This window comes from Sorex fumeus, unplaced genomic scaffold (assembly GCF_029834395.1).
Source record: "Sorex fumeus unplaced genomic scaffold, SorFum_2.1 ptg000036l, whole genome shotgun sequence".
Lineage (NCBI taxonomy): Eukaryota > Metazoa > Chordata > Mammalia > Eulipotyphla > Soricidae > Sorex > Sorex fumeus.
Window position 1 is genome coordinate 11,168,079 of NW_026606093.1, and position 21,749 is coordinate 11,189,827.

A 21,749-nucleotide genomic window follows, 5' to 3' on the forward strand; every position below is an offset into this window, starting at 1 on the left:
CTCTGCTCTCTCGAGCCCAAGCCCTCTTCGAGCTTACAGTCTTAGTTTATATAGCAATCACCTAGGGTGGTGACACAAAGGTGGGTTAAACATTAACAAATCAACAGAGAGGTAAGACCACTCCTTGAGGAGATTAACTCAAGGATTAAGTCTCATCTAAAGAGATTTATTCCAGATTACTAGGAGATCTGCTCAAGGGTGGGATCCCAACAAGGGTGTTCTTTCCTCAGCTAGTAATCTACTTAAATAGTTGTAGTAAGTCTACTTCTAATATTTCTGGCAATGTCATTCTGTATGAGCACAGTAAGAGATAAACTTACAGTTTGGTTCTTCCTGAGGACATCTCAATATATATATATATATATATATATATATATTACAGTCCTCAGGCCAGGTTAGTCTTCCTAGCCCCAGCAAGATCCTAGTCTCGTCATTACTTACTTTTGGATCATGACAGCATTTGTCCATGATCGTACCCTCAACTTACAGTTAAGTATCGTGGTGCTTTGTTCTGGCCCATTTCAATGCCAGGGTAGCTCACAGCTTGCCCTGGGTCCATTCAGTCCCTCATCAGGACCCTGCTTTTGGGGTGCCAGGAACTAAGGGCAACTGAGTCAAGAAAACAGATGCCCAGGAGTAAATATTATTCAGAGTCAATCAACTCCCAAGTTACAAAGCATAATATTAACTATTTTTCTGTGTCCATACAGAAAGGACATTGCTTTAAGGTAAACTATGCAAAGGACATAACTTACAATACAAGTTCAGTGTCCTTAGAAGGATCTGATTTTACAAGCTAACAGAATCTGATTAGGGAGAAAAAGTGATTAACTGGCTGGGGAGGAGAGCACAGAGAAGAGTTTACAGATAAACAGAGGAATGGGCGTGACTCGGGGGCACTGTGATGGGTGTAACCCGATAAACCTAAGCTCCCTGTGGCAATGTTATTCTACAAGTAAGGATGTAAAACTGTCAGTCACTGTCACTGTCCTCCCATTGTCCGTCCATTTGCTCGAGCGGGCCCTAGTAATGTCTCACAACAAATTGTGGTATTTGTTACTGTTTTTGGCATATTGAATGCATCACGGGTAGCGTGCCAGGCTTTGCCGTGTGGGCAAGATACTCTCGGTAGCTTGCCAGGCTCTCAAAGAGGGATGGAGTTTTATGGGTGTTCCCAGTCTACCGAATGTAAGCTTTTGGTTGACTGTCTTGTTGTACGGGAGCTAGACTATAAACTATAAACTCTCTAAGTGAAAAAAATCTCCCTACAATTGATTTTTCTCATCTATAAATTGGTAGCAAGAAAAATGATACATGGCACTTAAAATAAACTTGAAACACAATATTCAAAGGATACTCTGAGACATTCCTATAACAACTTTGAAATTAAGGAGAGAAAAATGAAATACACTGAGAATATCAACAACCAGGAAAGCATACCCACTAGCTAAATCCTTATTAATGAAAGTATATTCCTCATACTAGAAATGTTGGCATTACCGAGAGCTAGTTGGAAATGCAAACTCTGAGGCCACACCCCACAACCACTGAATCATAACTCTCATTTTAACGAGATCCCCCGGTGGTGCAAATTCCTATTTATATTTAAGAAGCACTAAACTAGTAATGTGCTCCCACATCTGCCTTCACAATTTGCTGGATTAAAAATTCAGTTTGCAGGAAAATTAACAGTGTGTGTAATGGATGATCAAAGTCACTTTGCCATTAGTTAAATCATAATTATTATAACTATGTGGTGTCTATTACATAATAGCACTGTATTGTAGAACTGTAGCACTGTTTTCCCTTGTTCATCGTTTTGCTCAAGCGGGCACCAGTAAAGCCTCCATTGTGAGACTTGTTGTTACTGGTTTTAGCATATCGAATATGCCTCAGGGAGCTTGCCAGGCTCTGCCATGGGGGCGAGCTTGCCGGGCTCTCCGAGAGGGGCGGAAGAATCAAACCCAGGTCAGTCATGTGCAAGGCAAATGTCCTACCCGCTGTGAAAACTCTCTTTCCTGAGAGGATAAATTGTTTAGTGCCATGTCTTTCACACTTAAAATAACATTTATGTGCGCCATTCTGAAGACAGATAACTCTGTTTCTTTTCATACTGCACTACAGCACTGTCCTCCCAATATTCATCAATGTGCTCCAGCGGGCAACCAGTAACGTCTCCATCGTGAGACTTGTTGTAACTGTGTTTGGCATATCGAATACGTCACAGGGAGCTTGCCAGGCTTTGCCCTGTGAACGAGATACTCTCAGTAGCTTGCCGGGTTTTCCAAGAGGGATGGAGGAATCAAACCCGGGTCACCCGGGTCACCCGGGTCAGCCTCATGCAAGGCAAATGCCCTATCCGCTGTGCTAGCACTCTAGAACACTAGCAATGTAAAATATAAAATAACAATAAACCTGAATCAGAATCTCAAATCCTAAAAGCCTGTGTGCCACCAACTCCAGAGGCATGGGGCAGTTTCTCTATCAAGATGACAGTACAACCAGCAGGGTAAAGAATGTATGAAGAGAAGCTCTCACCATTTCAGTGAAACTCATTTCAGATGAAGATTCTAAACTAGAGTGGGTAGAATATTCTAATACCAGAGGGATTACATCTCCTAGTCTAATGAATACTTTATAAGCATTTAAATAAATATATATTTACATCAATATCTGTAAGAGACAAAATATGTAACATGTAAATGCTTATAAAATATCAAATACCCTTTCTACGTAGGATAGAGCTCCTCTCTTAGTACCACATAACTCCAGAAACAATTTTTAAAACAACTTTGTACACGTGAAATACGATTTTATAGTTGAAGAGCTTTAAATTTGGAGAGAATTTTGCAGTTTTTCAGAAAAGAGTCCCTGAACTGTCTCCTACTACAATATCCTCCAAACTGAGGAAGAGAATTCTTTTCTGACTCTTCCTCATAGTAAGCTCCAGTGTCATTGTGTTTCTTTACCGAAATCTTAATCTCCACTAATTTTATGCACTCTACCAATACACAGAGATCCCGGCCACATACAGTATGAAAAGTACATTTAGTCAGTCCAGTGGAAATGAGTTGCTGCTTTTTGCCTTTGGTGAGAACTACAGGTGGAGTGGTTTAACTAGAGGCGTGACCATGTCCATTTACCTTTATGATGCAGTTGCTCTGCTTGGGGTAGTGTGCTTTCCAGGTAACTGTGAAAATCAACTTGTAAACTGCATCAAATTACATATATATTATTTTTCCCTATTCTGATTTCCAAATTCCATTTTGTATTACTTCTATGGAAAGGAAAATAAGTCATCTTTAAAACAATAACTTATCAATACAAGAAGTTGAATTTTTTGCTAAAGGTGCTTTTTTCCTCTCTCTTAGACTAAGTTTTCTATGAATGACTTCAAGATTATTGCTCCTTTGCTTTAATATAAACCTGAAATCCTCTCACATGTCTCAATGCTATAATACTACTACATGCTACTAAAGAAGACCAGCCTCTCATCACTCTAAAAGTCCCATTTTCTGGGGCCTGAGCAATAGCACAGCGGGTAGGGCATTCGCCTTGCGCATAGCCAACCCAAGTTCATTCCCCGGCATCCCATATGGTACCCCAAGTACCGCCAGGAATGATTCCTGAGTGCAGAGCCAGAAGTAAAACTGAGCATTGCTGGGTGTGACCCAAAAAGAAAAAAAATAAAAGCTACCAAAGAGTCCCATTTCAGTCTCCTTGATTTGTGCTAGACAGTTTGATTTAATTATTATTGCAGAGAGATATATAAAACTTTCTTCTGAGAAATTTTAGACTACTTAAGCAATGTGATTAGATGGGCAGAGAAATTCTTTTGAGAAAATGTAATGGGGCATGAAAATAATAAAATCCACAAAATACATTTATTCAAGGATGTTAATAATGAGGATAAATTACAATTCAGACTGAAGAACTAGAGACTGAGCACTTTATTATTTTAAAATAAAACATGATTAAATAGGCACAGTATAATGTCTCAGAATCAGACTAGTAACCCATGTGATATCCTCTAAAAAACCACTTTCATTTCATAAATAAAAGGAACTTAATATATTCTTATGCCACTTATGGAAGCAACTGAAGGTGTGCTACAGCAATTAATTTTAATAATCATTTCACATAAGCTCACTTGATATTACATTTTTGATAAAACAAATAAATCAGGTTTTTGTTGCTAAGAAATTTTATTTACTTCTTACTTCGTAATCTTGCATAAATTGACATTAGTTTATCAAAATAGAGAAAAGATAAAGTTCTCACATTACCATATTCTCTCTAAAGACAAGAGAAACTGTGGTGAAATCACTTGTATTCTAATGAAATGAAGAGAAACAGTTGAGTTCTCACCACCTAGTGTTGCTCATTCTTGAGAGAAACAAGCAGGTAATTTTTTGTCTTATTACAAGGGCTGGCAGTATTTAAAAGTTTATGATTCTATAATCCACCCTTAGAAATTTGCTCTATAGATGAAGATCTATAAATGCACAAATTATATGGTGTAATATTGTTGTCTTAATAAAATTATAACAAATTAGAAGCAGCTAAAAGACCCCTTTAAAGAAAAGAAATAATGTTACTATAGCCTATAAAACGGAATTATATTATCATTTTCAAGAAGTTAGTTAACATGAAAATATACCCAAGACAAGCTCAGGGCAATGTAGAGTTTACCATACAAGTCAAGTCTACACATACACACATGTGCTAAAAATCATCTGAGAGGATCAGAAATTGAGAGAGAGGAAGACGAGATCTATGGCTTATTTTCTATCTTTGGGGAAGGACTGAATATTTATTGTGTGCATACATTACTTTTACTTGAACATTGAAAATGCTTATAAGGAGTAAGATGAGAAATGATCCAAACAATGACATTATCCAGGCATGAGGGAAAGTGGGCAGAGGAAACAGCAGCAAAATCATTGTGACATTGGAGTCACCCTGTGATTCTGGCCCTGTCTTTTCCTAGTTTACAGCAGAGCTGGAACTAATTATTAGGAGATTAATAGTTCTCTAAAGATCATTAAAAAATACCATGTGGCATTTCATAAAGTCATTACTCTGAAGGGTATATTGTTACTTCTTGCTTCTTAATGTATTGCCAGAAATTTTTCCACTGATGAGATTTATTCTTTTCTATTTTTATGTTTTTACAAAGATAACTATGCCAAACACCTTTTGAAGAGTTTATGAAAAAAGTGTTAGCATAAAATTACTGATAGTGCATAGAAAGCTTACAAGGTTATCCGAATGAAATCTCTAATAAAACTTAGCTATCTGTACAGCGGGTAGGGCGTTTGCCTTGCACGTGGTCCACCTGGGTTCGATTCCTTTGTCCCTCTTGGAGAGCCCGGCAAGCTATCGAGAGTATCCTGCCCACCTGGCAGAGCCTGGCAAAGCCTGGCAAGCTTTATTTTACCCTAATTCCACTTGAATACCTTTTTTTCGGGGTGGGAGGGAGGAAGGGACGATGCACATGTGGTGATGTTCAGGGGTTATTCCTCATTCTGCACTTAGGAAGTATTCCTGGTAGGCTAGGATGCTGGCGATCAAACTCGAGCCGGCCACACATGTGGCCGGCTTGTGTACTATAAGTTACCATGACTAAAATAAAGAATATTAAACAGAATAAAATACATTTAAGAGTTAGAACAATAGTGTAGTGGGTACGGTGTTTTGTCTTGCACGTGGCTGACCTGGGTTTGATCTCTACCATCCATATGATCCCCTGAGCACTGCCAGGAGAAATACCTGAGTGCAGAACCAGGAGGAACTCATGAGCACTGCCAGGCGTGGCCCCTGAATAAAACAAAATAACCAACTTCCCCTCCCCAAAAAAGAAAAAAACAGGTTTAGCCAAAGCCCAAACAATTCCACCAGATTTTATCTATTCACCAGATGTGCATAACAGAAACAGAAAGATACAAAAAATGTTTACAGGATTTTTATGAAGTTCAAAACTACAGAAAAGGTCAGTTTAAAAATTACTGAATTGTTATACACTAATACACCAACTGGCCCGCTGGCGCAGTGTAATCCTATCAATGGCCAAGACCCAGATACTATAAAACCCAGCTCCCAGAAGAGAAGAGCGCAGAGTCTCCTGCCCCAACGCCTAGCTGCCCTCGCCGGGGGCCCCTTGGAGGGGAGCAGGTTGAGTTTCCCTCCCCACCCCGACCAGGGTTCCGGCAGCCAAAGACCTCCAGAACCAGCCACAACCATGCTGAGACCACTCTCCACACGCATGAAGGTACCTGCAGAGGAACAAAGGCATGCGGGTCCCGGGGCTGAGATCTCCAAGCCTGCTCGTATCAGGGCTGAGCATCCTCCACCCAGATCCTCCATATTCCAGTAGGCAGGGGTCACACTCACCAACTTGTCCCCTGGCGCCGTGTAATTCCATCAATGGCCAAAAGCCAGAGATGATAAAACCCAGCTCACGCCACGCGATATCTTATTATCTTGTTCCTACTTTGGACAAACTGGCAGGCTACCGAATGTAACCTGCTCACACAGCAGAGTCTGGCAAACTCCCCGTGGCATACCCAATATGCCAAATACTGGTAACAATGATGGGTCTCATTCTCCTAACTCTGAATTTTTTTCATTTTTCATTTCATCATCCTGTTATTCGTCGATTGCCTCGAGCAGGCCCCAGTAACGTCTCTTTCATCCTAGCCCTGAGATTATATTCAAGGCTCTTTAGGAGAATGAAACCCATCATTGTTACTGGTAAGGTAAAGGAAAAGGTAAAGGCCCTCCCGTTGATCGTCCATTTGCTGAAGGGGGCCCAGTAACGTCTCCATTGGAGACTTTGTTGTTACTGTGTCTGGCATATCGATATTTGGTATGCCACGGGGAGTTTGCCAGACTCTGCCCTGTGGGCAGGCTACATTCGATAGCCTGCAAGTTTGTCCAAAGTAGGACTGAGATAATAAGATGTAATAAAAAGATGTCCTGAGAAAATGTCGCGCGGCTGCAAATGCGGCCGCGCGGTTCCAGGAACTGGATTTTATAGTCTCTGAGTCTTGGCCATTGATGGGATTACACGGCACCAGGGGGCCAGGTGGTGGGTGTGACCCACCACCTACTGGAATTTGGAGGATCTGGGTGGAGGATGCTCGACTCCAATCCGAGTAGGCTTGGAGGTCTTGGCCCCTGAAAGAGCCTTGAATATGGCACTTTTTAAAAAATTTCAGGGTTAGGATGAAGGAGACATTACTGGGGCCTGCTTGAGGCAATCGATGAACAACAGGATGGTCGCCATGATCCTGAATACTGATAAAATATACACAAGCATAAAAGAATGGCATCTAGGTGCACAAATATGAAAAAATCTCACAAACCCAGTTCTGAATGAAATAAACAAGATAAAAAGAACATATTTTTGCATGCAAAATTGGTTCTTATTATTAACACTGGTTAGGCCACATGGAGGTCAACAGGCCAGGAGATATTACAGCGATCAGGGAACTAGCATGGCCCACAGCCTGCTCGGGTCAACCCCCATCCCCCAGATGACTCCCCAAGCACTGAGGAGAGATCCCTAAACACAAACCCAAGAGAAAGATGGCAGCACCATCACGTGTAGACCAAAAACCCAAAAGCAACATATAAAGACACATTGAGGAACAGAGTTATCTTGTAAGAATGACCAATATGCACAGTTGGAAGAGAATCGGAAGGGAAAATGTTCCCTAGCATTTGATACAAACAGTTTGAACTTAGGAAACTCTCTTAACACCCAGACCTCATTATTTCTTCCAGAAAAAAAGAAATAATAAAAAATTGACTTCCCTTAAGGCAAAAAGCTATTCTGAAGATCTCTGAGGTTTTGTGCAGCTTTATGTCCAATGATAAAATGGGCTACTTTAATACTTTCTATTAATCAGTCAAAACATAAATGCTTACTCTATATTCATTGGTTTTGTGTTTGGGGTTACTCCAAGCAGTGCTTGGGGGCTAATTTCTAGCACTGTGCTCAGGGGTTGTTCCTGGCTGTGGGGTGTGACTAGGACATTATGGGGGTTGAATATTGGCCTCTCAAATATGAACTTCAAGCTCCCTCACCCTGGGAACCATCTCTACATCTATGAAATGTTTTTCTCCCCTTTTAATACAAACAAGTAATAATAACCGACTTTGTTTTAAGCACCTAATATGTCTCAGGCATGTACTCCTAACATGCAGACTATGAAACAGAAACACTGATAATTAATTTCACAGATGAAGAAAAGGAGGCTGAGAAATTAAACAACTTGGCCATAGTTGCATGTTAACAATTCAAGGGAGGGTCAGAATTCAAACCCAGATAATCTAACTTTCTAGTTCACATACTTAATTACTCAATATGCAGATACATTTGCATTTCATCTAAACTGAGGACTTTTCACACTAAATTTGAAATAATCTGATATATCCTAATCAGCAAAAATTATATTAAATATTGAAACTTCACTTTTGTTTGACCAATGGAATAATGATTTTTAATTTACGGTGGTAGGGCATTTGCCTTGTGCGCAGCCAACCCGGCCAAGCTGGGTTTGATTCCTCCGCCCCTCTCGGAGAGCCTGGCAAGCTACCGAGAGTATCCTGCCTGCATGGCAAAGCCTGGTAAGCTACTGAGAGTATTCAATATGCCAAACACAGTAACAAGAAGTCTCACAATGAAGACGTTACTGGGCCTGCTTGAGCAAATTGATGAAAAATGGGAGGACAGTGACAGTGTATTTAATCATGAAAGTCTGGCCTTTTGGAAAAACTGCTAATCATTAAAAAAAAATTATTACACTAGAGATGCAGCAATCGAGTTTGCTGATCACAATCCCTTTTCCTGTATTTGATGCCTTTCTAGAAATAGAGAGGAAATTTGCCTTCCCTCTTGTTATTTTTTCAACATAGCTTCTTCTGCAAAAGATAGCATTAGCACAAATTTGCTTCAGATTCCCTATTTTCATGAACTATACTGTTTTCGTGAAGCAGAATCATATTCAAATTTGAATTTGCTAAAAGCAAATAAAGTCTCAGAATATTTTAACATTTTTCTAATTTCTGTGACTTTTTAGTAACCATTCTACGTCCTAGAAATTCTGTCACTCTATTAATGTTTTTTAAACTTGGTTGAGATTTTATGTGTCTCAATTAGCTTGACCTCATCCTATTTTAGCGCCAAAGTCAGCAAAAATATTTTAGTTTTACAATTTTTGACCTATTCATCTCACTGCTGAAACTTCACGCCAGGCTGTTGCCACTCAGGGTGCCCCAGAGTGGGGCGGGTGAGAGCCCTCCCTGCCCCAAGGGACCCAGCCAACTGCCACCACGCTCCAGGCTGCTTTCCGGACACATCATAAGACACTTCCTACCCAATTTACATAATTACCAAACCATATTTGATGGGGTTCAGACAGTAGGCAACAAATAATAGAGAGAAATATATCTATATCTATATGTATATCTATATCTATCTATATATGCCTCTCGGAGAGCCTAGTAAGCTACCGAGGGGATCCTGCCTGCACAGGCAGTGCCTGGCAAGCTCCTCGTGGCGTATTGGAAATGACAAAACCGGTAATAATAACAGGTCTCATTCCCCTGACCCTGAAAGAGCCTCCAATCGTTGGGAAAAGACGAGTAAGAAGAGGCTGCTAAAATGTCAGCACTGGGAGGAATAGAGACGTTACTGGTGCCCGCTCGAGTAAATCGGCAAACAATGGTCTGACAAGGATACAGTGATACATCTCACTGTTGCTTAGTGGGGAGGCTATAACTGGAATAAAGGATTCAGACACTGAGACGTCAAAGAACATGATCAAGGTAAACTTCTGGCTGCAATTTTCTCTAGACTAAGCCATAGGTGGATTTTATAAAAATCCAGATCCCGGACGAGAACAGCGCAGTCTTTTGCCCCCGCGCCTGGGTGTCCCTCGCCGGGACCCCTTGGAGGGGAGCGGGTTGAGCTTTCCTCCCCGCCCCGACTGGGGCTCCGGCAGCCGAAGACCTCCAGGACCAGCCACCACCATGCTGAGACCACTCTCCGCACACATGAAGGTACTGGCAGAGGGACAAAGCCACGCGGGTTCCGGGGCCAAGACCTCCAAGCCTACTGGGTTTGGAGTCGAGCATCTTCCATCCAGATCCTCCAAATTCCAGCAGGCGGGGGTCACACCCACCACCTGGCCCCCTGGCGCCGTGTAATCCCATCAGCGGCCAAGACTCAGAGACTATAAAATCCAGATCCGCGGCCGCGCGACATCTTATCAGAACTTTTTTTTTTTATGACATCTTATTATCTCATTCCTACTTTGGACATACTTGCAGGCTATCAAATGTAGCCTGCCCACAGGGCAGAGTCTGGCAAACTCCCCGTGGCGTACCAAATATGCCAAATACCAGTAACAATGATGGGTCTCATTCTCCTAAAGAGCCGTGAATATAATCTCAGGGCTAGGATGAAAGAGACGTTACTGGGGCCTCTCGAGGCAATCGACGATTAACAGGATGATGAAATGAAATAAAAAATGAAAGCCATAGGTTGAGTAGATAGATGAAGACTGGATCACTCCCGATCAATGACAGTAGGTTTATTTATTTGTTTATTTGAGTAGGAGTAGGATGGGAAGGCACAGCACTCTCAGATGGAACTTCTCTGGGACATCAAATTCTATGTGTGTTTTTGAGCAAGTCACATAATCCTCCTATAGGATGTGGGCAGGCGATAATTTTAAGTTGTTGTAAAGATAAAATAAGGAACAAAGCACTGCCTTCTAATCTCTGGGAGTGACAGAACCTGGGGTTATTTGTACCCTGGTAATCAGAAGCTGGCATTCCTGCCTTTTGATATTTTATCCTCAATTCAGCCCCACTAGCGTATTTTTATAGGGAACAAAAAAGTGAAGGTCTCTCCGCCAAATACTTCACATGCGTAAATTTAATTTTGAAGAAAGCCTTAGGCTTGGCTTTTTTTTTACTTCTGTCCCAAACAGCCACCCCTTACTGTTCATCAGTATTTGTACTGGATAAAAGGTGAGCGCTGGAGTTACAGGGAGGAATAAAACAGCAAAACAGGGCTGATGCATGGTTGTGCAAACAGCTCTGATGAAGCATTAAATAAAAGACACCAAAAGAAACTGGTACTCGTATGCTGCATCAATCTTGGCAGAAAAACATTTAGCATCAAGGTCATGCTTGGTGGTCTAAGGACTTTAGAAACAAACACTGTTCTCACCAAAAATATATTTTGTGAGTTGTCACTGTCACTGTCACTGTTCTCCCATTGTTCATCGATTTGCTCGAGCGGTCCCAGTAACATCTCCTCTGTGACATTTGTTACTGTGTTTAGCATATTGAGTAACTCACGGGGAGCTTGCCAGGCTTTGCTGTGCAGGCGAGATACTCTCGGTAGCTTGCCGGGCTCTCCGAGAGGGGCAGAAGAATTGAACCTGGATCAGCCGGCTTGGCCACGTGCAAGGCAAAAGCCCTACCCGCTGTGCTATCACTTCAGCCCGTTGTGAATTGTATGTCATTAAAAAAATCAGAGTCTCGGGGCTGGAGCAATAGCACAGCGGGTAAGGCGTTTGCCTTGCACGCAGCCAACATGGCCGACACAGGTTCGATTCCCAGCATCCCATATGATCCCCCGAGTACTGCCAGGAGTGATTCCTGAGTGCATGAGCCAGGAGTAACCCCTGAGCATCGCCGGGTGTGACCCAAAAAGCAAAAAAAAAAAAAAAAAATCAGAGTCTCAAAGAAAAAATGAGTGAAGTGTATAAGAGGAAGTCTGTGCTGTGTTTTAAATTTAAAAATGCCTAGAACATAGTTTATAGTCCACTGAAGCAAGGCTTTGTAAATTATAATATCAAAAGTACTGAGAAAATAAACATTTAAAAATAAAACATTTTCCCCCTTTGTATGTATCAGTGAGATAAATGCATGCACCAATGAGATAAATTCATGCACCTGTACACACATATAAAAAGACATAAAAAGACACTGAATAGATAGGCTTTAGCTATTGGCTTTTCTCACATTCAGTATATACAGAAATCTGAGCCATCTAAGCAAATCAACTAATGATTATCAAATTTAATTTAAGTGATACTTGCTTTATAAAAATTTTTGCAAAAATTTTTAGAAGTAAATTTTCTGAAAAATACTTTTTAGTCACTGCTTTTTAAATTGTACTATGAGTAGACTTAGACTAAACTGACTAAATGCTTAAAAAATAAATTCTATGGGTATTAATAAAAATATCTTATTAGCTCTTGTGAAATATGGATTTCATCAGAACTAAAAGTCTTAAAATTCAAAGTACAAACAAGCATAGGCACAAATTCCCTATATTTCATTATACTCTGTCACTAAAACCAGAAAAAAAAATTGTATCTATCTTTGAAGCCAAAAAATATGATTTTGTCATTTTTCTAGAAACATGCAGTTCCCTCTCACTGATTACTTGTTTATAGCATTTCCACTTTATAAGTGAGACAGTCAATTCTCAATCATTACAATAAAATTCTACCCAGAGCACTTTGCATTAATGAGTATCAAAATATTTTATCATTTTATCAAGTCTAACTTTATGTTTGTTGGGAATATTTTAAGTGAAAGTTGAATTAGTAAGTACCTTACTATTGGTACCAGACAAATGGTAAAATTAGAAATCAAATTCCACATCTTTAAATAGATCTATCATGATCAGTCATGAATTCAATCAACCATCTCTAAGAAAATCAGCATCACTCAAGGCAAATCTTGTTCACAGGGGAAAATGAGGATTGTTGAAAAGAAGGAAAATATCAGTTAAAGGGAAAAGTATGATTTCTGCTATTGTCTTAGTTTATGTATAAAGCTCTATGAGGACACTTTCTTCCACCTCCAACATCTACGAAGAAAATAATAGAACATCACCAAAAGTTTTGAATTATTAGTGAAAATTCAAAAAAAGCCTCAGATTGTTCCTCCAAGAAATTAGCCAATGAAATATGTGAGAGCAATCTCATTGCCGCTTCAGCCAAATCTACTTGAATATTTACATGAAATGGTTTAGCTTCCACGTAAAGTCTAAGAAAACTATATTTAAATGTGATTCTAAGAGAATTCAGTCAATCAACCAAAGAAACTTCGTGCTTTTTACTCTAATAATTTGTCACACCCACATCCAGTAGTAACACATTACACTGTGTCTGAGCAAGAGTAACACAGGACACTGGCAAAACAACAGGTAAACATGGACATCCTTAGAGAAATGACCATACCTCTTTCTCTCCTCATCTTACCTTCCTCTCCCCTGCTTTTGTGTGTGTTTTATTATACTTAAGTAGCCCTGGATAGTCTACACATAGGATTTTTCAAGTATGCTACCAAGTCTTTGTACAAAAATAGCTACATTTTAAATGTTCCATTTAATGATTTAAGGGCATTCTTTAAATGTGTAAGTTGAGAAATGTTTGGGGAAAATGGCTTAAAAGGTAGACAGGAGTCCAAGTTTCTATCCTCAGCACTACCTGGTCCCCAGAGCACTGCAAGCTGTAGCCCACCGAGCACCACCGAGGAAGCCACGTACTGAAATAAAACAAGATGCAATGCAAGTAGCACAGGGCTTGGGATATAGTTTAGCATTAGGGCACTTGTTGTGCATTGGTGAGCCTAGATAAAATGTTCTTTGTCGTTGGAAAAATGATATAAAACCCAGTTGTCTTTCTTTGGGTTTTACATATTCTTTGTTTGTGTGTGTGTGTGTGGGGGGGGTGTGCTTGTTTGTTTTGGGGGGGCTCACACAGATGATCACAGGGACAATGGTTGACTCAGGAGCAGTGCTCTGGGACTATATGTGGCACTAGGGATTCCAGCTGGGATTTGTGGAATGAAAGGCAAGGGCCTGTTCTATTTCTCTGGCCTCAAGATAGTTATGTTTTCTGGTACCAGGGCAATAGTACAGTAGGTAGAGCGTGCGCCTTGAATGTGGTCAATGTGGGTTCGATCCTCGGCATCCCATACGGTCCCCCCACCCCTCACTCAACACCACCAGGAGTAATTAGTGAGCCCAGAGCCAGGAGTAACCCCACCACTGGGTGTGGCCCCAAAAAAGTAAAAAAAAAAAAAAAAGATAGTTATATTCTCAAAATACATTTCCTTAACATCAAAAGCAAAATGTGTACCATTGCTTCTAGAACCCAGAAGAGCTTCCTCATTAGTGGTATCAATTTTTTTTAATTGAGATCACAACTGTTTCTATACTCGATCACAATCACGATCACGATCATCCTGTTATTCATCGATTGCCTCGAGCAGGCCCCAGTAACTTCTCCTTCATCCTATCCCTGAGATTTTTTAAAAAGTGCCATATTCAAGGCTCTTTCAGAGTTAGGAGAATGAGACCCATCATTGTTACTGGTATTTGGCATATTGGGTACACCACGGGGAGGTTGCCAGACTCTGCCATGTGGGCAGGTTACATTCGGTAGCCTGCCAGTTTGTTTCTGTACTCAATGATCCTAAAATAAGGTAGAGATCTGTGGTTCAGACAAATGGGGCCATTCATGATCTAATGAGATTAACCCTTTACTCTGTTTTGTTTGTTTGTTTGTTTGTTTGTTTGTTTTTGAACCACCACACCTGGTGTTGCTCAGATCTTACTTAATCCTGAAGTCACTCCTGGCTCTCGGGAGAAAATCTAAGGTACCAGGGATCAGGCTGACCGCATCAGGGTGAACCACGGGCAGGCGAGGTAAGTGCCCTGCCCTTGTACTATTGCTCCGATCTCATACTGAGTTACTAGCCTGTCTTCGCACTGCTGTCACCATACAGAATAGAGTTCTCTAAAAAGAATCTCTGGCAAAAATATAGGCATAACATTGTTAAATGACAAATAACTGATCCATCCAAATAGAGAAGGTAGTCTATCTTTTCCCAGCATTTTTAGAAGCAATTTAGTCTGCCCAGAGAAGTCAATTGTGGGTGAATATTTATTGATATAAAGCTTTCTTCTGCCAGAAAAAATTTGTCATAAAAGTTATGCTCACATTTGCACTCCTTACAGCACTTGCCGTCCACGTATGCAGCAGCCGACCTAGCAGGGCAGTCGGGAGGGGGACAGGCCAGAGTTTCACACTGAACGGTTCCATTCTGAGAAGAAAATGGTAAAGAATGCCAAAGTTACAGGTCGGTGTTCTTCAAGGATTCTCTTATCTGTTTCTGACATTATTTGGCAAAATCCATAATATATATGTATATGTATATGTGTATTATATATAAAACAATGTGATATAATTGGATAATTGGAATTCGCTTTCACCAACAGAGAACTCGCAAGATGGAAGAGGGGTATTCATGCCTCTCCAGATTATGCACAAGATGAGCAGATTTCTAGAATAGCTGCTGCCATCCTGGAACCCAGCACAGAATGCAGTTATCTTCCCATGGGTATCCAAGCTAGCCATGCCAACACCAGAAGGTAATGCTGACAACCATTGTGAGAATTACCAAATTTCAAAAAAGACAATGAGTGGATCCTTGAAGATCATTCAGGCTTGCTACATGTCTAGCTATTTTTTCAGCCTCAATATGCCATATCTGTAATTTTACTCAGTTCAATTTTGTGACCCATGTATCAGGTAAGAAAGGCTTTATCATATTTCTAAAACACCATCATTTGAACATTAACATATCTTCCTAAAGAGATATCAAGGTATCAAGGCATACAGGTGTCTCCTTTAACCTATTTGTATGCACAATATTCTGCTTCTGATTAACAGAATAAAGTTGGAAATTTCAAAGGTTTATTCATACAGACTTCTGACTCTGCCACCCAACCAATACTAAAATGGAATTGTTGCATAATTTAAAAATTCAAAACTGAATTAGTTTTGAGAAACTTTTCTTTGGAAATGCAAGTATTTTTGAAACAATAATGCACTGATAAATTCTACTTAATTAGTGAACAATTACACATATCCTCTATAATAACACATATTTATAAAATACAAATTATGTACCCCGCAATTTGTATCCCTTTGTCTTAGTAGATTTTAAAGACTATCTTATTCATTTAAGCTTCATAATGTGTTAATATGGTACAACATGCTCACAGTACTTTTTGCTGTATATGTATCTTAATTTCATTGAAATTAATTAATAAGAAAATGAAAATCTTGGAGATGCTAGTAATAAAAGAACAGACTCCTATGGTAATCACCTAGTAAATTTCCTACCTCGTGTGTGTACCACTGAAATGAAACCTCGTAGCATTCCTAAGCCATAATCATCTTTATATGCTAGAAAATGTCTTGAATAATGCAACACATAGTTATTTAGATCTGTCTGGGTTTGCTGGCACTTTAGTGTTGTGTCTTAAAAAAATGGATTTTGGAATTTTCATGATTACAATGTTTTAATCAGCTTTTAAATAATGGGGCATTGATCCCATAGTCTCAACTCCGTACCAGGCATGTGCAGTTCTTACAGCCATCTGTCCAGGACTCAAATTCTCGGTAGGTGACTCCCTTCATGGTGCAAGTTCTTTCACAATAGCACTGATCCAATCTATTCATTCGTTGCTCAGCTCGAGACAGCTGTACCACAAAGAAAGGGTATATATTGTTCATGTTAAAAGCAAATTCAACATACACCAGGAGACATCCAATAATATTTACATATATAGCATCAATGACGACTATGTCCACCAATAATTTATTTTAAAAATATTTAATCCCTTAATTTTTAAGGGGGGTCTCCACTTCCTTGTGCCAAATATGACTAGTGTTTTCTCAAAAGCATAATTTATACAATATAAATGAAAAATATCTCAAAATAGCTTCCCCTACTCTGCAAAGAACTATTTCCATCTTCTAAACTCCTTTTTAAAAATATTTACTTTAGTGAAAACAAATTTTAGGATTTACTTTGAGTTATAAAATAATCAATATAAAACATAACTTTCAGATTATCAGTTAATACTATTCAAGATTATAATAGTCTAGTGAAACTTTAAGTAAAACTTGGATATGTTGCAGTCTGAAAAATATCATCACACTAAAACACAGTGGTGAGAGGCATTTGTGGAACCATTTCCTGGACATAGTTTTAATCTTCCTAGTCTTTACACTGTCTTCCTTGCAGTAATAAAAATAAAACCCTAAATAAAATATTAATAATAAAAACAAAGTTAATAAATCTTTCTGTAAACAAACAATGTAAATATCAGATAATCTACCTAATCTCTGAGCAAGGTTTCAGATTTATTTCTAGCAAGTAGTATAAGAAAACTCTCAAAAGAAGACATTTATGTTCATAAGAGGAACTATAGAAAACCAAGGGAGTTTTTGAACCCCTCCACATTGTATTTCTAAGTACATTTTACCTTGGCAGATGTTTTGGCTAAAATGTCCTGCAGTTCCATGATTTTCTGCACAAGTCCATGGAAGTCATTGCAAGTTGGACAGGCTGGAATTACAAAAATTACAGTCAAGATGAAATCACAAAGGGCTCAATTTGGTCAAGTCCATGAAAGCCACTCAGGACAAAATTAAGAAATATATATTTCATTAAATAGGACAAGAACCAAAAGACTTACTGCGATTAAGATCTGGACACTGGACAATAAATCCTTGGGGCATCACAAGTAATTGTACATCCTGCATTATGCCCTGTGTGTCAAAATTATTTAAAAGAGATATTACTTTCATCTACCCAAATTATGCTTAAGAGTCAAGTTAATGAAAGAAAGTATTATAGGACAGTCTACCCAGATTTACTGAATAAAGCCTTTTTTGGATATTTTTCTTCTACTTCAATTCAAAAAGAGAAATACAGCAGAAAAATAGACTATCAATGTATTCTCACTCATACCTATAGTATTTTAAAACCTTAAGATTACATGTCAAGATATAATTAAGAGGCAACAGTCATGTTGTTCTGAGAAGTTATTTTTAGTCACTAAAGAAAGACTTGAAAATGACTTTTAAAAATCAACCAGAAAAATGACTTTTGGTTTTAGCTACATTAAAACTAATACCAATTAAAAATTAACTGCAATAATCGAAAAGCTAGGAAAACAGTCATAATAGAAATCTCATTTAAACATTTCTCATTTTTCAATTGGCGGTCTGAAGACAATAAATATTAAGCAGTGCAAGAAGATTAAGTCATAAGTCTTTAAGAATACAGAAAGTTTAGCATATTTTTTTAATCTGTAAAGAAATGACCCATTTTCTACAAAAGATCACATCACTTGTTTATAGGCAAATTTTACGTTACTCATTAATCAGTAGGCATAGATACCTGCTTATGAGGATATTAAAGCAAAAGCCATGTGGAAGTCAAAAACTGAACATATCAGATACTTCTTTCTTTCACTATTCTGTCTTTTATTTCATAAACTTTACATGTATATATAACTTAATATTTCATATTTGAAAAATGCAAACAAAATGTCTGATGACTGGGATAACTTATTACTATCAGTACATGATCAAAACAGTTAAAACGATTTAATCACAAAGATTTAAACAGTAAATCAGTATGTTAGTGAACATATATTCTACATGTTTAATTTGTTTAACTTGATGAAAGCAGAGCATCAATAAATATAATGTGTCAAAGTGTCGTGCTCTTATGTTTCGATTATGGATACTACTAGTAAGAAACCCCTGCCACTTTGGGGAAACTGTGAAAACAAATCCTTTAGTTTATGAAATGCATAATGCATAACTCTCATGAGCATCATTCACAGACTATAAGAAAAGCTTTCCTCTAGATTATTTTATATAATGTGTGAAAGAATTCTAAAGTCACGTGTAATTTACATTTAAAAATCTTCTAATTATAGATGGGCAATTTGGCACTTACAGTACAAACTTGTCATCAAGGGAAATAAAACATTTCTTTTTTTCATAATTTGAAAGTGTGGAAACAGTTTCCCTTGAATGACTTTGGACAAGCCATTCATTCACTTAACCTCCCTTAGCAGGTTTATATATATTTAATAATACAGGGAAATGAGGGAACAGAGCTACTACACGGTGAGCAACAGTATGGTTTTATAAGCACTCAAGAAACCTCATTTCCAGGTAACTGGCAATGTTTAAGTTTTTTAAAGCCTTATAAAAATCTATAAACCTTGCATTGAGATCAATTTTAAAGTTACTGAACCTATCCTTCTAGAAATCCAAACACTGAACACATAAGCTACCTATCATCCTTTTAACATATCACTTCTATTGACCAAGTCACTTGTATATTATGAGCACTCTCATAGTCACTAGAGGCTTATACTTAGCAATTTTCTAGAGCATTTCCTCATTATTAGAAACAGAAAATTAAGTAGGATATCTTTTAGATCCACAAAATCATAAAATTTTGTGGAACATCTCTCCAAGTCTCTCTACAGAAAAATTCAATAAATTAAGATTGCTTACTTGTCTTGATATATTTGTTAATAAAAACATATTTCTCTTATAATTTTCTGGAACATAAGGATACCATGAATAAAGGATACTGAAAAGCTTTTAAGCCTATTATTAATAATCTTCTAAGAGTATTATCAAAGATTATTTTTCTATGTTGGATAATTTATTCCTACATTAATATTTATACTTTTCTTATTTTGAATGCCTAATTTCAATAAAGATATGTAACTGTCCTGATTATACCTGTGTGACCACTTCTGCAATGTATAAAGAACAAATTTATTCACTGAAAAAAGAGAAGACAAAATACCTGGTAAAAAAGTTGACATAAACACATGAAAACCAACACCACATGTGTAGCATGGCAACAGGTGCCAGAGGTGATAAGGTCTGTCTCTGTATGGCAGTAAAGACCTGTCCCTGCATAGTGACCCAGAAGGGTCATTTTACAAGCACCAGGTATCTGTCCTTGAGTCTCATCCACCCCCCAAGAACTATCACCTAACTGCAGCACCAGTCCTAAATGGGATTGGGCCAGGGCGAAGCAGAGTTACAAAGGTGATAGGTCAGTAATGCTAAGCTTTATGTTATTGGACCATCCTCTTTATGCCAAGACGCCCTACAAAATATGGATTTATCTGGTAATAAAGTGAGCGGCCATCAGGTTATCCCAAGTAGCTTTCCCGCGCACCCGTCACCCTTCGCCCCACGTCTGACCGGACCCGGTGGCGCAACGTGTCTGGGCACATTGGGAAAAAAACCGTTCCCCAACAACCACCAAAAAAGCAAATGTCCAAATTTATTTCCCAAATTTATTTGAAAACATATTCATGATTTTTTTTTGTTTGTTTAATTTTTATTAATGAAACACCATGAGGCACAGTTGTAGACTTACAATTTTTGTGCTTGGATTTCAGTTATGCAATGATTGAGTACCCATCCCTGCACCAGAGCCCATTCTCCACCTTCAGTGCTCCCAGTGTCCCTCTCACCTTCCCATCCCTCCCATCCCACCCCACCTCTGTGGCGGGGCATTCCCTTTTTGAAAACATATTCATACTTTATGCTCAAACTTTAGCCAGAAAGTACCTTAAAATATCCATGGGCATTATTTCTTTGTCCCAGCCAAAATGTTGTGCCCTGAGGCAGTTCTGTGGAGGGTTTTTCTGCCACTCTTTCATATATTCTGCAGAAATAAAAAAAAAAAAGATCAGATCAAAGTTACCTTTCACTTCTTCCAATCTCCCATTTCCCAAATTGAAAATATCTCACTTACTTATTACAGTCAATATATAAGATTAAATGGGAGGCACTGATGGCTAAAGAGAGCTTGTGCCACTTGTCATCAGCCAAAATGTAAGGGAACACTTCTGTGTGTGGGTGGTGACTGCCGGAGCGGTAATGCAGTCTGACTTCATTCCGATGGCCACTGCTTTCCAGTTCCAAGTACCTGCACACAGAAGAGGCATATGGAGGCCATTGGAAACAATATTCAACATTAATTGGCAAAACCTATGTCTCCAGGGCAGAGACTAGCAAGATACCCATGACATATTTGATATCTCAAAAACAGTAACAATAACAGGTCTCTTTCCCCTGACCCTGAACAAGCCTCCAATATGACACCGTTGAGAAAGACAAGTACGAGAGGCTGCTAAAATCTCAAGGCTGGTACGAATGGAACCGCTACTGGCACCCGCTCGAGTAAATAGATGAACAACAGGATGACAGTGATACAGTGAACCTATCTTTCCACAATGGCACAGCAGACATACTTCCACTATTTCTCCAACTAAAATAACTAAAAACTGTAAAGTAAGTAAAGTAAAGGCCCTCCCGTTGATCATCGATTTGCTCGAGCGGGCCCAGTAACTGTATCATGTAGCAAATAGGAGCATTTGAAAGAGGCGAAAAATAAAACCTAACAAAAAATCTCAAGACCTGAGAAATACACAGTGGGGAGTTTACCGATCTCATTCACTGGCTTATTTGGCCCCATATATAGGATATATGTTCATATTTCAGGTTATGACAAGTCAAAACCTGAAATACCAACAGAGAACAGAGGCAGGGTGGGAAGGGGGATGGGGGAGTGGGAGAGATACTGGGATCTGTGGTGGTGGGAACTGGTGGAAGAATGGGTATTTGATCATTGTATAATTGAAACCCAAGCACAAAAACTTGTAAGTCTACAACTGTACCTCATGGTGTCTCACTAATAAAATTTTTTTAAAAGTACCAACAGATAAAAATATAAAAATAATCCCAACAAAAGTCTAATGCTCTCTATCGGTAAAAGGAAAGCCTATAAATGACAAAAAAAAA

General features: G+C 38.9%; 1 protein-coding gene across 1 annotated transcript in view; it reads right to left on the bottom strand.

Moving 5' to 3' along the window:
• NELL2 (neural EGFL like 2) overlaps positions 1-21,749 on the bottom strand; it is a 457,184-nt gene that overhangs the window by 324,417 nt on the left and 111,018 nt on the right. The window contains exons 4-9 of the mRNA XM_056117742.1: positions 20,701-20,874; positions 20,514-20,610; positions 17,591-17,663; positions 17,378-17,460; positions 16,461-16,589; positions 15,042-15,144 (exon numbers count right to left, since the gene is read on the bottom strand). Of these exons, the coding sequence (XP_055973717.1) occupies positions 15,042-15,144; positions 16,461-16,589; positions 17,378-17,460; positions 17,591-17,663; positions 20,514-20,610; positions 20,701-20,874 (659 nt within the window). The remainder of the gene's footprint in view (positions 1-15,041; positions 15,145-16,460; positions 16,590-17,377; positions 17,461-17,590; positions 17,664-20,513; positions 20,611-20,700; positions 20,875-21,749) is intronic.